At 32.7% G+C, this 17,959-nt stretch overlaps 1 protein-coding gene across 15 annotated transcripts in view; it reads right to left on the bottom strand.

Annotated features, from left to right (window-relative positions):
- The window catches only part of LOC148626695 (peripheral plasma membrane protein CASK-like), a 175,723-nt gene that overhangs the window by 33,717 nt on the left and 124,047 nt on the right, over positions 1-17,959 (bottom strand). For 11 of the 15 annotated variants that reach the window (XM_088570886.1, XM_088570892.1, XM_088570888.1 and 8 more), the window contains 2 exons: positions 13,184-13,333; positions 8,690-8,776 (listed from right to left, as the gene is read on the bottom strand). In XM_088570886.1, the coding sequence (XP_088427012.1) occupies positions 8,690-8,776; positions 13,184-13,333 (237 nt within the window). The remainder of the gene's footprint in view (positions 1-8,689; positions 8,777-13,183; positions 13,334-17,959) is intronic. The other 4 variants (XM_088570897.1, XM_088570893.1, XM_088570898.1 and 1 more) reach the window with 1 other exon arrangement.

The raw sequence follows: 17,959 nt of genomic DNA, 5'->3' as shown, positions 1-17,959 counted from the left end.
CCCTAAATCTATGGTCTTCCATAGAAAGATGGACTTATTGATGTACCCTAAAACCATGGTCTCCATCAGAAACATGAACTTATTGATGGACCCTTTAATCAAGGCTGTCTTCAGAACAAATGAACTAGATGATGGACCCTATAACATTGGTCTTCTTTAAATTTGCTGGGAAAAACTAAATATTATCAACAGGAGAAAACATACAATTGTTCATGTAGTAATTAATGACATTCTGAAACATTGACAGGCTTAAGGAACATACCTTCTATAAACATAAAGATAAAAACTCATATTAAAAAAAAAAAGAAAAAAAGAAGATGGCTTGGAAAAAATAGAATCAATACCAAACAATTATCATAAAAGAAAACAGAGTAAGTCCCTAAGAACATAAAAAATAATTAAGTTTTTGTTTTGTTAGGTCCATAAAGGTACAAAGAAAAGAAATACAAAAAAATACCAGGACAACTAGCACTTCTTAGTGTCTGCATAGCATGGCAGCAGGGGACAGAAAAAAAGAAGATAAACAACAAACAATCTGCCCCAATTGTTTTTAGTCTATTAATATTCTGTCCTTTGTATCATGAAAGTAATTATTGAATAGGAAATTCAAAACCTAAACATTTAATGGAAAATAAGACAGAGCTGCTTCCATAGATATCAAATATAACAAAGTACTATCTATGGTAACATCAAGTTTCCAACGACTTTAAATTAATATTTAGTTTCAATAGGAAGAAAATTAATATAGTATGAGAAGAAAAAAAAAACCAAAAAAAAAACCACAAGACCAATGACATGTCTGGACCTGGTATCATCTTAATATATTTGTCAGCACATAAGTCTCTTCATCATAAAGACTTAAGCACAATACAGCAGCAAGTTATTGTTTCCTCCCTTAATGCAGGCAGGCCTTATGAAATTCTCCGACATTATTCAAATCAAATGTTGTTTGACAATCGGATAATGTCACATAAAATCAATCACTTTTTCCTGACTTTGCAAGTGCTGTAGTGTCTAGAATCAAAGTCAAATGCTGTTTGGACCTTGCACATAAGCGTCTTAATCATATTCATAAACACTAAGCCAGTTGAAGACCTATAGTGATGGTTACATACCTTCATTACCTAGATTATGCATTATATAGAAGACTTGATCTACTGCTGTGAAATGGTAGAGTTCAACAAGCAAAAATTCATGTAAAAAAATTGTCGAGCTTGTTCTTAATGAGAGATGTATATTTTCAATGTGTATATAAATACTGTTCAATGTTTGAATATTGGTTAACTGTTTTTTGAAAAACACATTTCATTTTTACTATCCACAACATATATTTTGAAACTGGACCTGCTTTCACCATTGTTGACACACGTGAAATGGCTAAGATCAACTGGCTGTAAAAGTAAATAAAAAATCACCATAATAGATGTAAATCTTCAATATGTACATAAACAATCAACAAAGCTTGAATAATATTAGTTCAATAATTTTGAGTTACACTAAGTAGGTATCCCTAAGTGTGATGGAGTTAGCGTTGAGCTGTTAATTGATCTGCCCTCACTTTTCTCTGTTGGCAATGCAGGTAATAAAAGCTGTACAGAGATATAAAAAGAACACTTCCCACTTCATGTAGGTTAGATAGATGTACAGACATACAGACAAGGTAAAACTTACCATATTTTTGTAAAATGGGGTGGGGAACATCACTATGAACCAAAGACCTTATATCTATAACACTAACATCAACTGAGAGCTGAAAGGATTTACAGATCACCATGAATGAATTCATATTATTACTCAAAAACTTACAAATAAATTTTATGGGTAATTTGAGCAGTCATATAAAACATTAGAAATTAAGTTATGTAACATCTGGCCGATTCAGGACATGGAACACAACAGTGAAAAACATTAAATTCTTTTTATAATTTGCCAATACTGTTAGAAATATTTCATGTAATGCGTCGGTAAATTAACGAGAATGATATAAAACTGTAGTATGTTCCAATTCTACAGCAAACTTCTTCACACATTTCAAAAAAAATTTGGATTTTTTAAATTCCTGTGATATCAAGAATACCACAGTTGATTTTACTTAAATTCAATTTTAGACCTATCCTATAAGATGTATCTAACCTCTAATGACGGTTATGTTACAAATAGAATACTGGTAGATTTGGAGAAGAGACATTACTGCCAGCTATATAATAAAAGATGTTATGCTCCATCAAGACATTCAAAATCAGGGGGTTACATGTATGCTGCCATTATTTCACAAAAAATCAACCTTGTACACTAAATTGTAAGTTATGACATCACAAAGGCTGAATGCTATTACTACTTACAAACTTTACGCCTGTATATTTGCGACATCATAACATCGTCATTAGAAATTGCTAATATCTCTCAGGATAACAGAAACAGCATAACAATGAAAATATTAGGTAGTAAGGCCCCAAATTTAAAAATGATTAATTGACTGAGAAAAGACACGGTCCATGCAACACAAAAAAAGGATAGTCAAGTATGTAAAAAAAACCTCTGTCAGACAAAAATTATTCCTGTACTCACCAACTGATTTCTGAAGTTATCTTCAATAGCATCAGCCATTTTGCTCAGTTTTTTTCCAAATGCGTCAAAATTTTCAAACGGTTATAAAACAAAACACTTAAGCACAGAAAAAAAGCTAGTCCCATCAACAAACATCCAAAAAGCAGACAACATGCTATAAAAGTAGCACAAACATTGCAAAAGTTTTGTCTTCATGAGCAGGAAAAGCAGATGGTATTCTTTCAAAATAGTCCAAAGGTTGCACAAGTTATGTGACCAGAGGTTGATTTGCAGACAACACTATTTGAAAATAGTCCGAAGGTTGAGAAAATTTAATGTACAGAGCTAAACCAGATGGCACTTTTTGGAAAAAGTTCAAAGGTTGCATAAGTTTTGTCTTCGGGAGCAACAAAATACAACAAGTTTTCTACAAATTAACCAAAATACTGTAGAAGTTTCATCTTGAACAAGATGAGATTCTTACAAACATGTTTTATCATTCTCAGATGATGCATTTTTAAGGATGAACAAAACACCCTAGGCTGATGTTTATTTAATTATATTGAATGTATGGAGAAAGCAAGTGAATGATATCAAAAGAGAAAGCTTGCAGTAAGCAATCAATGATGTTGAGTTTGTCTTTAATTACAGTAAGTATTATTTAACACTCAGAAAACATTATTACACAGCATGTGAACAATTTAACTACTAATTAGAAAGTAACTTCATTGCTATTACAATATCATAGCAGGATGTAGGCATTGTTTTTCGTTACTTAAGAATGTCTAATTTTTATACACCCAAGAACATCAAGAACAAGAGAGCCGTGAGCTATGATCTCATAAAACATATCCCCACCCATGTTCTGTATAAAGCTAAAAGATTTTGTCTTAAAGAAAATCAGTTTCCTAGACATTGAATTATAAACTATAACTCCAGAAAAGATTATAATATCTAACCAAGAACTTCAGCACTATCCAAATACAACAGACAATGTGAAAGCTGCATACCAAGATTCAGATCATTCAGATGAACTGATCCCAAATTGAAGCCATGGAAATCATATGGTAATGGACAAACCTTCATTCAAACTTACAAAACTAAAGACAGAAAAAAATTTCTCTGTGGGGTGTACTTTGAAACAAATACAAAAGTTGAACCCAAACAATCTGGGCAAACATGGCCAGTTCAAACTTGAAACAATTCCAGTAAATTTGGGTTGTGATTAAATGTTGGATAAGCTCAGTCAAAAAACATTATTGTTATAAGTTCTAAGGTGATAAACTATATCACTTTGTAGTACTATTAAAATGTACCAAATAAGGATCAACTCTGTTAATATGAGATTCCCAAGAGAATGTAAATTCTTTGGTTTTTATAGAGAATTACTCTTCAACATTTGAAATAAGAATCTTTCCTATTATGGCCCAATTACTAAATACAGAACTGAATTCAGCATATTATATTTTTATACCAAAAATTAGTTATCATCAGATCTATAGTTCCAGACATGAAAATTATTTTATAAAAAGTAAGCAGATGAGGACAGATGCCAAGCTCATCTGGACCTATGCGTCAAAACAAGTGAGTACACCCCTTTTCTACAATCTCTATACTATTAGTAAATTTTTAAAAAAGTAGTTTTAAATTAGATGAGAACCCAAAGAAATTATGTTGTAATAGATATAAAGCATATCAATTTATTACCTAATAGCATAACAACTTTAACAGGACATTAGACATTCTTGTAAGCAGGGGTATATACAAACCTTCCCCTAATTTTCAAAAGAGCTGTAGGTATTTTGGATAAGAAATCATTATGTTAACTGAACTCCATTAATGAATAAAGTGCAGGGCACAGCTTCATACAACAGCTATGATTGAATCCTGAACAGTTGGAACAAATATTGACACACTATTCAAACTTGACATAGCTTTGGTTTTTGATTACAAGTAAACATTTGATACATGGACACTTTTTGGCCTTTATTCCTAAATGGTTCCAGTCAAAACCTGCAAAATCAATCCCAAACTTTCTGTGGGGATATGGCAGCTTGTGGTATGATTTCAAAAAGATTCATTCCCTTTCCCTCATGTTATCGTCCTGAAGTCAGGAAAAAAAAAACTTGTTTCTGGCTCCTTTCTTGGCTCAAGTCACAACCCCAAATATCAATCCCATCCTTCCTTTTGCGGTATGGCACCTTACAGTACAGTTTAAATAAGATCCATTCAATTTTATTTGAATTGTAATTTGGACATAAGGAAAATGCTTGTCTCAGGCCACTTTTTGGCCCCCAATTCCTACAAGGTTAAGGTCTTAACCCTCAAAATCAATCACAGTCTTCATTTGGTGGTATATCATCTTGTAATACAATTTCAAAGAGAGTAAAGTTATTCTTGACCCCTCCTTTTGGCCCCTAATTTCTAATAAGTTCAAGTCTTCACCCAAAAATCATCCAAGTCTGCCCATTGTGTATAGAATATTGCGGAACAATGTCATAGACATTCCTGTGCTTTTACTGGAGTTAAATAGTTAAATTCTTGTTTTAGGTAACCCAAAAATCAAGACAAACATTCCTGTTTTGGTTTGTAACCTTGTTACAAAATTTCATAAAGATCAACCGAGGGGTAAATCTGGAAACTTTGAAAAGGAAGATTGCAGACGGGTGATCCTAGGAAAAAAAGGGGCTGCTAGGACATTGTTTGTCAATTTTACACATGAAAATGACAAATTTTCAATTAAAAAAGAAGGGTGACAACGCCCTCTTGATCTGCCACTGCAACCAACTAATACTCATATTATTGCATGAAAGCCTAAAGTGTCTTCTAATTTTTTGCAGTCGTATAAAAAGCATGGAACAAATGAAAATACATGTATTAATACAGGACAAATACAATATACAATCTAAAAACAACTTCATAAATCATAAACTTAGACTGAGATAAGAAACAAATTAAAAGCATACAGAAAAATATCCTATGGCTTGGAGAACCAGTTCACAAAATTTTCCTAGGGTAGAATCTAACTTATAGTATAACACACTAGCCTAAATGCTAAAACAAAAACACTTTTACAAATCTGTGTCGGTTATCTTAATTCAGTATTATTTATTTAATATATTTGCATAGTAAATCTGTACACAATAAACTTTTAAAATTTTATCAAATATCTTATTGAACTTTAACATCATATCACTGCCCAAGGCTTGCATTTTGTGTGGCAAGGGAAGTAACTCTAAATAAACATGACACTCTTGGTAAAAAAAGACATACCACAAACATCTTGAAGTTAATGGCTGATATAGAACTAAACTAGCGGTCTGAATTTTGTGATTTGCCCTTCATTTATACTTGTTAACACAAAATCAATGATAAATTAATAATAGTGAGAGATTTTTAATGAGGAAACTTTGGTTAAAATTACTACATTTACTGTGAAAAATACAAAATAATTGAATTTTTACATCAAAAATATGCTTATACGTAATAATATCTCGCATGAAAAACTGACAATTGTGGAAAATTTCCCTCATGAGCTGTTCCAAAGACAAACAGATATGGTCTTTGTTCTTTAATTAATTGAAGGTTCTGATTCAGTTTTAAGAATTATCCAAAAAGACATGATTGTCTTCAATAGTACCAATGATTATTTTTGATATTTGTCCTTTGAAGTTTCATCATTCTCAATCTCCACATTTTATAAAGACACTGTATACCTGGTAGTAGACAGTAAGAGATCTCTGAAATCCAACTGAAAATCGCTAGCAGGGAATTCATAAGGAATCCAATAAAAAAAAATTCAATATGGGACCAAAAATTAAAAAAAGTTGATCTAATTTTAGCATGGCCAAATTTTGTATCCCTTTAACTCTCTAACAATTAAAGATAAGCCTACTCAGTAAACAAATTTCAAAAAAGATTTTAAAAAGGAAAAGATTGACATCTGAATCATAAAAATCGGTTAACAATATGCTTTTCCATCAATTTTAATGATAACACCTATTTTCCCCCTTTTAGCCCCTAATTTCCAAAAGAGGTGGGACAAAAACCTCCAAGACCTATAGCAGAGGGCCCTCCACCATATCCCTAGTAACAATGTGTAAAAACTTCAAAAAAGTTTTACTCAATAAATAATCATTGATTATTCAAAAAAGTTTTACTCAATAAATAATCATCGATTATTCAAAAAAGTTTTACTCAATAAATAATCATCGATTAATGGATGCCAACGAGGACAACAATGCCATCGGTGTCAAGTTCATACCATTATACGATTGAAATTTTTGTTGTTGGTCATATAAAATGGTATTAAGGTTATTGAGTACATATGATTTTTTGATTGACAGATGGACCAACGGATAGGCTTATTCCTACAGCGTTCACACTGAAAGTTGGTGAGATCCTAACTAACAGATAAATATAGCAAACAAAAACAAAATGATTTCCATTTCCTTAATTATTTTTTCCATATCAAGATCACAAATGACACATTTCTGACTCACAACAAAAACAGGTAAAAACTGTAAACTAAAGACATTCTTAAGGAAAAAGTCTTGAAAAATAGCTTTAATAAATCATGTTACTGCCATTCATAGATACTTATAGATTAGAAGCAAGGTAACCATTCATTCAAAGGAGGATGATAATTTCTGTATCATGTTCAAAATATAATCATTAGACATATCATTTTCATTCTGTTTATAAATCTGTTTCCATGGATACAAAAGATTAAAACTGCAACTTGTTTCTCCAATATCTTTTACAGCTGTAATTGATAAGCCTATTATATCTAAAAAAATCTCTCCTCATTATAACAGTATCAATTATCATCACATATATATATACAAAGAGAGATAACTCAATTTCAAACTTGAAACAAATCCTGTCCATCAGCTGAGGGTAACCAACAAGATGAAATGATCAATACAACAGCCTTTGAAGTTTGTTGATGGGATCTCCCTGCTCCAAAAATGTGATTATCTTACTATTTTCAGGCATGTAAAGTAATCTCCAATGCATATTCTAATTACAGTCTTTTGTCTATGTCCGTCTAGTTCTCTTGACTCAATATAGCGTAAATACCACAGCCATTAAATATTTCTTTGGTGTTTAATAGACTTCATAGTATACCCTTTACAAAACATGTAATATACAATGTTATCAAAATTAAAGAGTAATTAATTACAAAGTCTTTTGGCAATAGCCTATAGAATTTTTCCTGGTGTAAAAAAAACTATGCTAATATTCCTGCAATACGGTTTCACTGATAAGGTCAATATCTTGAATGTTTCAAGAACAGATTATTTTCTTATTGTATTGAAATGCAAAAGATACAACTATGATGCTATAGAAGACATGTTGCACATTTTCCTATGCCAGGTTTGCAGAAAAAAATGTCATTTTATGTTCCATAAATTAAAATTAGTACTTCACAGACAGTACTTACCATAGCATGTGGTTTGGACAGTACTTGTGATAGCTCCTCACAGACAGTACTTACCACAGCATGTGGTTTGGACAGTACTTGTGACAGCACTTCACAGACAGTAATAACCATAACATGTGGTTTGGACAGTACTTGTGACAGCTCTTCACAGACAGTACTTACAATAGCATGTTGTTTGGACAGTACTTGTGACAGCTCTTCGCAGACAGTACCTACCATAGCATGTGGTATGGACAGCATATGTTACAGGTCTTCACAGTCAGTACTCACCAAAACATTGTATGGACAGTATCTGTGACAGTCCTTCACAGTCAATACTTACCATAACATGTGGTTTGGACAGTACTTGTGACAGCTCTTTACCAACATTATTCACCATAACATGCGATTTAAGCAGTATTTGTGACAGCTCTTCACAGACAGTATTCACCATAATATGTGATTTAGACAGTATTTGTGACAGCTCTTCACAGACAGTACTTACAATAGCATGTTGTTTGGACAGTACTTGTGACAGCTCTTCACAGACAGTACCTACCGTAGCATGTGGTTTTGACAGCATATGTTACAGGTCTTCACAGACAGTACCTACCGTAGCATGTGGTTTTGACAGCATATGTTACAGGTCTTCACAGTCAGTACTCACCAAAACATTGTATGGACAGTATTTGTGACAGTCCTTCAGTCAATACTTACCATAACATGTGGTTTGGACAGTATTTGTGACAGCTCTTCACAGACAGTTGCATATTCAGGTGGACCTTTCTGGACTGTGTCCAAAACCTACAATTTCACACAAAGAGAACAAATATTACATTCACATTCACTCAGAAACTGGTGATCTATCTTTTCTTTCTCTCTAAATTAGAATCTAAATTCTACATGAAGAAAAGACTTTTTTTAAGATAACAATGAAAAATTTGATTTACATATAAAATTCAGGAAAAAATTAAAAGTTAATGATTATTTATAACCTTTAAATACTAATTAGTTCATTTCATCTGATTTCTATTGAGTGCACTTGAAAGATCATTATATCTGTAATCTATTTTTTTCTGTTTGATTTTAACTTATGAAAAAACTTGAACCTTGATGAAAATAAAAGAATGTTTAGAATCAAACGTCCAGACTTATAACCAAGTAAACTTGACTATAGCCAACAGAAGAATCTTTTTAATCAACTTTGATAATAAATCACTAATTAATTAACTAATCGGAAACATCACTTGCATTGTAACCACCAAACTTTCACATGCACTTGATGACTAATCAGAAGTCTAGCTATTCACATTTCAAAGTTCTTAATCAATTTTATGCAGAGATCATCATGCATTGTACCAGTTCTTCACATGGAAAAGGTAATTTTTCAAAGTCAACATGAATTTCATGCCATAGGAACTTTCAATCAGGAATTTGTACTGTCAAAACATGCTTAAATCTGATATTTGATGGATTAGTAAGACATAATGACTTTCCAAAAGCCATGTATCACCAGGAAAATTTGTTCTCTTAACATTCCTGGACTGAAATTATCTAAGCTGCTGATATTTCATGACAACATGTTTCCATCTCTGACCTTTACAAAACAACTACAATGGTAAGGACAATTATTGTTCTTAAAGAGTAATCAAGGGAACCAAGGTTATAGTGGTAATCAAAAGAATGTAATCCAGGGACAAAGACCAGACATGGAAAACAGACATACACAACAAAGAACATAAAGTAACCAAAACCATACATACAAAGCAACAAAAGTAAATGAGCAACTCGGACTCCACTAAAACTAGGAGCATGGACCAGGTGCACCAGTAGGGTAAGCGTCCTCTGCTTTTCTAGAAACACCCGCTGAGTTGCTCATAAAAAGTCAAGTCTGGGGTAGACAAACGAGGAAAGGAAAACTATGACCCATTGAATAAATCTGTTTTCATGGTGCTGATGGATACACCATAACGATCCACAAGATCATGATGACGACCATAAAACTTCTGTAGTGATGACTTCAATCTTGTAGCAACATAACCCTGTTCCAGAAGCCTATTTGTTAGAGTTCTAGCGCGATAAGAAAAGTCTGCGTAGTTTCGGCAAGCTCTGGCAAAACATATGAGTTGTGATATGAACACTCCATATGCAGGAGTCGAAGGGATGTTGCCACATATGAAAGGGAAGTTGACAATTCTGAATGAAAAGTCATCGCGTTTGTCGTAAAGTTTTGTCAATAGTTTTCCTTTACCATCGATTTCTAAGTGTAGGTCAAGATATGAGGAATATAAAGAACTGAACAACATACAGAGTGACAAAAACAACACAAATAACTAGAAATACTGTCAGCAAGCTCACTGACACTTCAAGGGGATTACAGTGTCAAACCCTAGGTCAGATTATCTCCATTTGCAGGCACTAAACAATATTTCTATTCCTTCATGCACATCTTTGATGCCTAATGTACCTTCTTATAAAAATTTCATCAAAATCTCTTCTGGAAAAGTTTTGCTTTCAAGGTTTCAACATTTGAAATCTTAATTTGGATTACCTCCAATTCAGGCCTCAGAAAACATTTTTTTTTCATGCTCATTTACATAATATTTACATTTCATTAAAATCCCTACAGCAGCTCAAGAGATGTTGCTACTAGCAAGACATGGGGACGAAAAAAACTGACAGGCAGACAGACAAGGTGATTCATATATCCCTGAAATCTTTAGTTGGCTGAGATGACAAATTACAGCTCACTATACCTGACTTCTGACCTTATTGAGCTGGAAAAAAATAAGGTATATACCAGACTGGTGACAATGGGATTTGACCTTTATGATCATTTACATTGACAACTATACTAAAGCATATAATCTATTGAATTGACTGGTTAAATTTATTTAGCAAAACAGGTATTTCTGCAATAACAGGCCAGGAGCTATAAATATTTATATGGGAGTTTTGATGAGTTATTTGGATAAAATTATTCTCACTTAACTCGTTTTAAGCTGTAAGCTAGTAAAATAGTCAACTCCAGGGGATAAATTTTGATTGAATGACCAATATCCTTTTTAATTTTCCAGTTCACTACCTAAGACAGTTCATCAGGTAATGGTCATTCTCCTGCAATCAACTGTTAAACTGGACATCACAAGTTTCTGCTTCCAAAGAAGGTTAAGCATAACCATACAACTACAGTAAGGTCTGATTTCAGGTGCAATGATCCTTATATTGTCATGTATATGCTCGACAACCCATGTCCAGATATTTTTCTTTATTCAATGTGATTCTCTGTAATACTAATAGGTACTTAACAGTACAGGACAATAAATACTAAATCCTTAACCTTTATAGAACCAAAATTTACCAAGGTATCTAAATGCTCTGAGAAATGGAAACAATAAAAAAATCATGACATTTCACCAAAGCTGGGTCAAGCAGTGGAAACCTATGCTGCACATAAAAATGTAAATACCATAGCCCCTGACTATCTTTAAAAGCAGAGTTCAAATTTTTCTGGCCACAAAATTATCTGAATTTGATTCTATTATATTTGGTCTACTCAATCTAGGTCTATTCATTCACAACAAAGTGGAAAACAATATGGTGGCATAGGAAGAACATTTTACAGCAAGTAGAATAGTTAACTTCAAAGAATGATTGATAACCACTTGATAAACTACCTGAGATAGTTAACTGGACAAAGGATAAAGGGATTTAAACTTTCTATTAAACTTAAATTGAAATAAACATGAAGTGATAGGAAATTAAATCCTTCTGTCAATTGTCCAATTAACTATTTCAGACATTTCATCAGGTATAAATTTAATCAAGAGATGACCAAATCTATTTCCTGAAATTAACTTTGATATTCGCTGTAAGGTTAATTTGAATTTTAGTTCTGGAGTAATTTTTATGAGATACAGATGCATGAATATACAATTTTTAAAGCATTACAAAAGTACATATGACTACTTGAATATCAATATTTAAGGTTTTAGTTAGACCCAAAATATATATTATATTCAAAGAAAATTATCCTTTGATCCAGATTAAAGCCCCATAAAGTGAAGTACGAAACAGACATAGTACATAATCAATTTGATATACTTCCCTTTTAAAGATTAAAAACATTTTTTATTTAGATTAACTCCATTTGCAAAATTTAAAAAAGATTCCTGTTCATGCCTAACTTGAAAATTTTCTTCCAACAATATTAGATTATTTAATATGTTTTCAACGAGAGGGAGTTTCTCATGCTTATATCATTGAACAGCTTTGCCACGAGACAAGATGAGCATGAGAAACTCCCGCGAGTTGAAAAAATATTTAATAATCTGTTTATCGCTGTTTTGCTGAATTGTAAGGTATTAGCTTTTTTTATTTTCAGTTTTCCTTACCTAAATATGTAAGTTTTATAAGCACTGCTAATATCCTTTTGGGACTATTTTTCGGCCACGTGCTACATGATGTCATGTATGTTGTGCAGCAGTGTTACACATCATTTGAAAAAAAAATAAAAAAATTGGTCAACTATATCGGTCGCGTTTAAAATTTGTGGAATAATTTTGGGATTTATTAATTTTAATTGGGTAAGCTACTGTATTTTAATCATGTTCCATTGTAGACTAGAAAATATTGCCAGAAATTAGCCATTATTTCATATGCAGTAAACAAACAGGTTATTTGGGTTGTCAAATATTCCTACACTGTTGCTTGTATGTCAAATGAGGACATAGAAACTGGTAATAATTTTCATTCTCACTCAACTGGCATGAGACTGAAAATTATCGTATAGCAAAATCAAAGGGATTTTAAACAAAATAGCGATAGAATGCATTTACAAGTTTGGTAGGCAATGATACTTTCAGGATACTAAAAATCTTAATTTTCTCAGTAGTAATTTTTTTGTCACGACTTTCACGAACTATAGTTTCAGTATGAATCTTGTGGGTATCAATGGTCCTTATATACCTACTTATGCTAATTTAATTAGAACTAATATTAATTCTAACTTTCAAAACATAAAAAAAGTTCTTGATTTACAATTTATTGGCAGTTGTATTTTCTATGTCAATTAGGGACCAGAAAAAAAACATAAGTAATAAGATCCTCATACATTCTAAAATTCAACCTATGTCACCACTAGTACACTAGCACAAACAATAGAGGTGCAAGAGAGAAGGGAGCTAACTCCTGACAGCACTCAATATTTACCTCCTTGGATTGGAGCACCGCATCATAAGGTGTAGGGCGGACTGGAATAACTGTTTTGTGGTCACCACTTACCTCCCCTGCTCTGTGGACTGCATCAGAGGGTGGAGGCCGAACTGGGGTTGCTGTTTGAGTGTTGATTTTATCATACAACTGTAAAGATAAGAAAGGAACATGGTGAAAAACAATAACAATATTGGAACTTATTTTTAGAAAAAAAAAACAAACTTCACAATGATATCTGCTCCCATCTCCTGTACTCAAGCCTAAACTGACCACCGTTCCTGTATATGGACATGGCAATGTTTGCTTGAAATTAAGCCTTTACTAAGAGGAGATAAGCTCTGAATTTCTTGTTGGTAGATCCATGGAAATATTGATACTTGCTGGCAACAAAACCACTGTAGTGTTACACTTCATTGTTTTTAGTCCAAGGCTTTATCTACTCAGTCACATTGTTAATTAACTACAGTAAATCATGAACTATTTACAGCCTCAGTCTGAAACTCATAGTATGTAACAATAAAGTTCAATAAACAGCTTTATGATTAACTGTTTTCTCAATTCCACTTCAATTAAGTACCAAATTTCCAGGGGCTGCAATTGAAATGGCTAGACAGTGCAAGACATTTCATTCCCAACTGCACAATGTATAAAAGAGAAGACAATACATGATAAATCAGAAAATTTCATCATTGTGCCAAGAAATGTTATAAGAAATTCAGTATAGTTCACCGACTCAAATGGCAAGACATTCTAAAAATTACATAACTGCCATTGTTTTTGTAAACAGTCATTAATATCTGAGAAATTTTACAATTTAAGATTTACGTAATATTTATGTCCACTTACAAATTTTGAAATTTTCAATATCATATTGACAGTTTTATTCAAATTGTCACAATATTTTATTGTACTGAGTTTAGACATGAGTATTACAGCACATATAATGATGATGTTCATGGGATCATGCTGGTCTTCTATTAATTTCATAAATTTCACCTGATGAACTTCTTCAGATTGTTAACTGGACAATTAAAAACAAAAAGATTCAATAAAACATTTATATCTCCTCACACATCTCTAATCAACTACCTAATGTAGTTCACTTGGTGGTTGTCCTTTAAAAGAAAATCAACTCTATCACCTGAACATTATTATTGCATGTGCTGTAATACAAAATAACAAGAATGGATATGGTGAATGTCTCAAAGAAAAAAACAACCCCACCAGGATGAAAAATGTTAACTCAAGGCCACCCATGGGTCTTCAATAAAAAACAAGGAAACCCTCACACCACTGTGCAGGCTGCAGCTGGCCATAAAACAAAATATACACTGGTACAGAGAAATAGTTGTCTCTATAGACTCCAGCAACATAAAAGTAAACATATATAAAAATGGGACAAGACTTGTACTCATTACTAATAAAATCAATGACTGAATGACAAAAGGTGAGGATGCTCATGAGAAAACCACTTAAATCTTCATAAAACAAAGGAATTCTAGCTCTCAACATGGAGTACAACTTCAAAATTTTATAGGTTACTACAAAAATAATTCAAAAGTCCACAGGTAGACACATAAAGCTAAAATGTCCCTGATACCTAAAGATGGGGACATAATACCAACAAATTCATTGTTGTTAACCTTTGTTCATGAGGAAATTTAAGTTCATCCCAAAACAAAAACGATGAATCTATATTTTTGTGGCTATATTTCTACCAATATTTTAATTTTTTGACAACCACACATTACAGTGAGTAAAACAATTAACTTTAAGGGATAGATATGGTCTTCACTCAATAGAATGGCACAATCGGAACTCTTCACCCTTTTCAGTTACACCGAAAAAAAACTTTGGAGGCACTAGAAGGAAGAATCTGTCCATGATTTTGACCAATCCAATTCTAAAATTATAGTTTTTACTGGTTGAAATTTTTACCATTACTTTTTTTCCTAGCTCTTCACTTTGCAACAGAACTCTTGACTGAGTTGTTGTTCAATATTTCTTGTGATATCTAATCAAATTTTTTAGCCACCTAGTAGATAGAACTACTTTGAGTCCCGTAAGACTATAATGCCAGCAATTTTTTCAAGAAGAAATTCTCCTTTCTGCATCCGAGGTTATTTGTAAGTGTAGCGGAAATGGCCGAGTAGTTCCGATTGTAGAATGACACTTTTATGATGAAATGTCATAGGTAGTAAACAAAACAGTTAACAGGTAGATGTTAACTTTTTTAAGAATCCTATGGAATAACCTACAGTTGAAATCTGTCACTTGTCCAGATATCTACCTTTGGAGGTTTATCAGGTAATGCGCCCTTCTGAAGTTACCTATTTTACTGGCTGTAAAGTCTATATATAAACCACTACTGTGAAGTTATTTAGCTGTTGTGGGAGTACCATATAAATCTAATTCACCATCCATTTTAATGAAGATAGATTACCAACTAGGCTCTCAATTAAGTTTAGTATCATGATAGATTGAATTGCAAACATATAGCATTTCCTATCAGATTGCAGGCAGTAATTCAAGATTTCTCTAACTCAACAATTCTGTAGCAAACACAATGAGCTACTCAGTATGCTATGAAAATATTACATAACAATTCATCAAATCTTTGTGTGATTGTTTCAAGCAACCAATTTGTTTTTTTTTTTACACTTTGATTATATCGAGCAACAAATGAGTTTTATTTTGTGTTAACTTAGTATTCCCACAAGAAAAGTAAATGTAAATGGATGAACAGATTCTCAGTGAATTTTGTGGAAGTTTAGTCAAGGGAACCAAGATTCTAGAAAAAATAGTATTGCCACCTCCTAGTTCCCAGGACAATGCTCCAAGTACTAAATACATTGTCATGTTGAGAATACCCAATATTGCAACCAGGAACCAGTCTAAGCATTACCTAGTTTAGAAGAGATTATAAAAGGGTATAAGGAAATGCTAGTACACAATATCCTTTTGATTCTCACCAGATTTCAATAGAAGAAAAAATTTCAAAAAACAATATGCCACATGTTGCGTGTGTTAAGAATAAGCTGTTATTATTAATATACAACACTTAAAAAATACCTATAAGTCTTATGGTAAATTGGAAGGATTTCCTTGCTGTCCATTGAAGACCAATGGGTGGCCTTGGGTTGGCATTTTCATCCCAGTAGGGTTTTTGTCCTTATATATACAGCATACCTATTCTCGTTATAGAAAGGAACCTGGGTACAAGTCATCATAAAAAAGCAGTTTACTAAATATTTAAGCATTTCCTCCCAATAGAAGAGAAATGAAATCTGTTACAGAAAAGTGAAACAGATTGATAAACTGATTGACAAGGTCATTGTAATATAGTCCCCGTTATAATGAGTAGGGTATCATAAAAGAAACTCAATCTGTAGAGAATTAAAAAGTATCAGAGCTTACTGAAGACCTTAAATACCAACAATCAGAAAAATGATCATTCACTTAACAAAATTAAGAAAGGGGTTTTCAAACAACAACATCTAGTTCTAAGAACGAAATACAACTTCTATTGACTTAGAACATCAATTTCACTATAGTGCAGAACATTTTTAAACAATCTACCTTCTCAGTTTTCTTCTTGAAGCAATCAATTCTATATTACACAGAAAACCTGTTAGATCAGATATAATAACTGGCAGCTCCAATATTATGTTGCTTCTAATCGTCTTATCTCAAAATCAAGTGACATTAAAAATGCATTAATCTTTCTTTATATTATTGGATTTATTTCAATTATTTATATCAAGTTTTTGGGATGCTGCAGTTCCTGTATCAATTTTTGAGATTAGAAATTGCAAAAATGCACAGTTATGCAGCCCAACTGTCAAGAGAGAAACTAAATCTGACATATAACTTAAATGAGTGAAATGTTATTGAAATTCTTTTTACTGCACAGGAATTAAGAGAGCAGGTGTGTAACTGCCGTTATGCTAAAAAGCTTTTGCCTGCACTTAATTTTGCCATTTTTTTTTTTTTTTTTTTTTTGAGATAAAATACATCCAGGAGAGGCATAAATGATGCTCTAAAACGCTATCTCTGCAGAGCTTCGGGGGGGCTTTGCCCCCCTGGACCCCCTACCAGGGCTCTGCCCTGGACCTGCTGGGGGCCTTGATTGGCCCCCAGACCCCCAGCCATAATTTTGCCTACAATTTGGCCTCAGCTATGTGCCTGGAGAGTGAATTTATGTCACAGTGTGAATTATTGATATTTATTATATTACACAGACATTCGATAAAATACTACTATCTATATAATAAATAATATTAAATAGGGTTTAGTCCAAGACAAACCCTTTGTTCTGGTCTTTTACTCTGGTCTACCTGAATTCACACCATCATGTCATTTCACTCCACATGACCCTTAAATGTCTCAAATGACATTTGGAGCAATATTATTTCACACGTTGTCAAGAACCTTTTATTGAAGGAGACTTCAGTATGAAAACAAATGGAAACTATTATTTTCCTCAAAGGTGTCCACAATCATGAATATATCTATGGCTGTTCACTCAATAAGTTCTACATATATGATAGCTTAAGTTTTATAATGAAACTATAAAACAAACCAAGCTAAATACAGTCAATAACTACAAAAAGACTATTCATGGTATTAAATGCATTTTAAGCATCCATAAGACTATTTGTTAACCATAAAACATCTACAAAAGAAAGACATCCCAGACTATAGGGCTCCAGTTAGTTGATATACTTCTGTATTTCTAATACATACAGAAACCCTATATGAGATTGTCTGTAG

The sequence above is a fragment of the Perna viridis genome, chromosome 2 (genome assembly GCF_037379345.1).
Source record: "Perna viridis isolate PV_CMFRI_1.1 ecotype Kerala chromosome 2, ASM3737934v1, whole genome shotgun sequence".
In the NCBI taxonomy this organism is placed as follows: domain Eukaryota; kingdom Metazoa; phylum Mollusca; class Bivalvia; order Mytilida; family Mytilidae; genus Perna; species Perna viridis.
Note: the sequence above shows the minus strand (reverse complement) of the source record. Positions and strands in the feature narration are given on the sequence as shown.